Source organism: Pinus tabuliformis, chromosome 3_1, assembly GCF_031772625.1.
Source record: "Pinus tabuliformis cultivar Carrire ecotype Pingquan chromosome 3_1, CPIR1, whole genome shotgun sequence".
In the NCBI taxonomy this organism is placed as follows: domain Eukaryota; kingdom Viridiplantae; phylum Streptophyta; class Pinopsida; order Pinales; family Pinaceae; genus Pinus; species Pinus tabuliformis.
In genome coordinates, this window is record NC_142301.1 from 60417870 (window position 1) to 60419765 (window position 1896).

The following is a 1896-nucleotide window of genomic DNA, read 5'->3' on the forward strand; positions in this document are numbered from 1 at the left end:
AATGGTTGAAACTCGAGGGCGAATGCCTCAAGCCTCGTAGGTTTGATTGCAGCCGTTGAAAGAAAATCATCGACGGTCCACAAGAAAAGATCATGTTGCGACGGATCGAGACTTCTCAGCGGTTAACGGGAGGCATTTGAATTAACTATGGTTAGATGTGGGAGAGTCCCTCTGCATCTATATATTTGCTTCCTAGGCATTCGTTTTATACACGATACTTCTTCATTTTACCTTATTGCTAACCACTGTGGTTGGGAGCAGAGCAGGAGAAAGGAAGGATGTCTGGCCGCGGAAAGGGAGGGAAGGGTTTGGGAAAGGGAGGTGCCAAGAGGCACAGAAAAGTGCTGAGAGATAACATTCAGGGTATCACCAAACCAGCCATCAGACGCCTTGCCAGGAGAGGAGGCGTCAAGCGCATCAGCGGGCTCATCTATGAAGAGACCAGAGGCGTCTTGAAGATCTTCTTGGAGAATGTTATTAGAGATGCAGTAACATACACAGAACACGCCAGGAGAAAGACTGTCACTGCTATGGATGTTGTCTACTCACTCAAGAGGCAGGGCCGAACCCTCTACGGCTTTGGAGGCTGATCGTTATTCGCTTGGCCGTTGGTTACTCACTCATTCATGGTGTCTGTAGACACCACCGTCTACTGTTGGGAAATTGTAACCTCGCTACCGAATATTTAATTCACTGCTTCCCTTAAAAGTCTGCATGTGCAAATTGCAGTTTTCTTGAATTGTTTCTGTTTACGTCAAGTCATCATTTCTGCGAAATGATGTGGCTTTTAGGGTTTTTAGGGTTTCTTGGAGAACGGTATCGGAGATGCGGTAACATATACAGAGCACGCTAGAAGAAAGACTGTCACTGCCATGGATGTTGTCTCCTCTTTCAAGAGGCAGGGCTGAAGCCTCTACGGCTTTGGAGGCTGATCATTATTTTTCTTGGCCGTTCATCACTCGCGCATTCATGGTGTCTATTCACACCACCGTCTACTGTTGGGGGATTGTAATCTCACTGGCGAATATTTAATGCACTGCAGATATGAGTGAAAATAATTTTGTATTCAAATGTTCCAGAATGATCAGCACCCTATAAGACTCCATCAAATATGAATGCCTTACGAATCAACACGCCATCAAGCTAATATGCGGAGGAATCTTACCCTCACGGAGGGTAAGTATGCAACGAAAGCTAACATTTAACAAGATTCAGAACACAGAGCAGAAAGAAGGAACACACATGCATTTTAGATCGATTTTTGTGACAAACTGAGTGGAGGGTATGCACTAAATACAGTAATATTATCGAGCAATTAGTGTGTTAATTTGGATCTCTACTCAGTTTGTTGCAGAAATACACATCAAATGCAGGGGTTTGTATTTGTATACTCTATTCCTTCTTTCTGCAATGTAATTTGAATCTATGACCAGAGAGGGTGCTATCAGATTCTTCCCCCATTTTCGGACAAAGGACCTCTGGATGACAGATTGACATCTTATTAGGAATCCGCCTCTACGGATCTCCGGATGACAGATCGACATCTTAATCCTCTTCAAATATTTTTATTTACCATTACATTTCGAATCAGTAAGTCGATGGCTTTCCTGGGTGGCAGGATCGAGCATAAAAACAGATCTGCTTGAAGATGGTAGTGACCCTATGTATAAGATGCTTGAAGATGGTAGTAACCCCATGTATAAGAGGCTGAGGTCGTCGTCGAGAGTGACCTTCCCATGTCATTGTTCTCTAAGCTCTCCAAGAGCGAACAGTTTCATGGGTCTTTGCATTGCAGGAGCTGAGCAAACCTTAGCTCAATTCTTTCATTTCATGGTGTTTTAAAAATCAACTAATGTTAAATTTTTTTTTTTTTGTTTCTTAAATATTAGTTGAAAT

At 43.0% G+C, this 1896-nt stretch overlaps 1 protein-coding gene across 1 annotated transcript; it reads left to right on the top strand.

Annotated features, from left to right (window-relative positions):
• Window positions 1–226: 226 nt before the first annotated feature.
• LOC149185770 (histone H4-like) lies at window positions 227–1472 on the top strand. The gene has a single exon (XM_089412482.1). The coding sequence runs from the start codon at window positions 279–281 to the stop codon at window positions 588–590; it is 312 nt and encodes a 103-aa protein (XP_089268608.1). The 5' UTR covers window positions 227–278; the 3' UTR covers window positions 591–1472.
• Window positions 1473–1896: the final 424 nt, after the last annotated feature.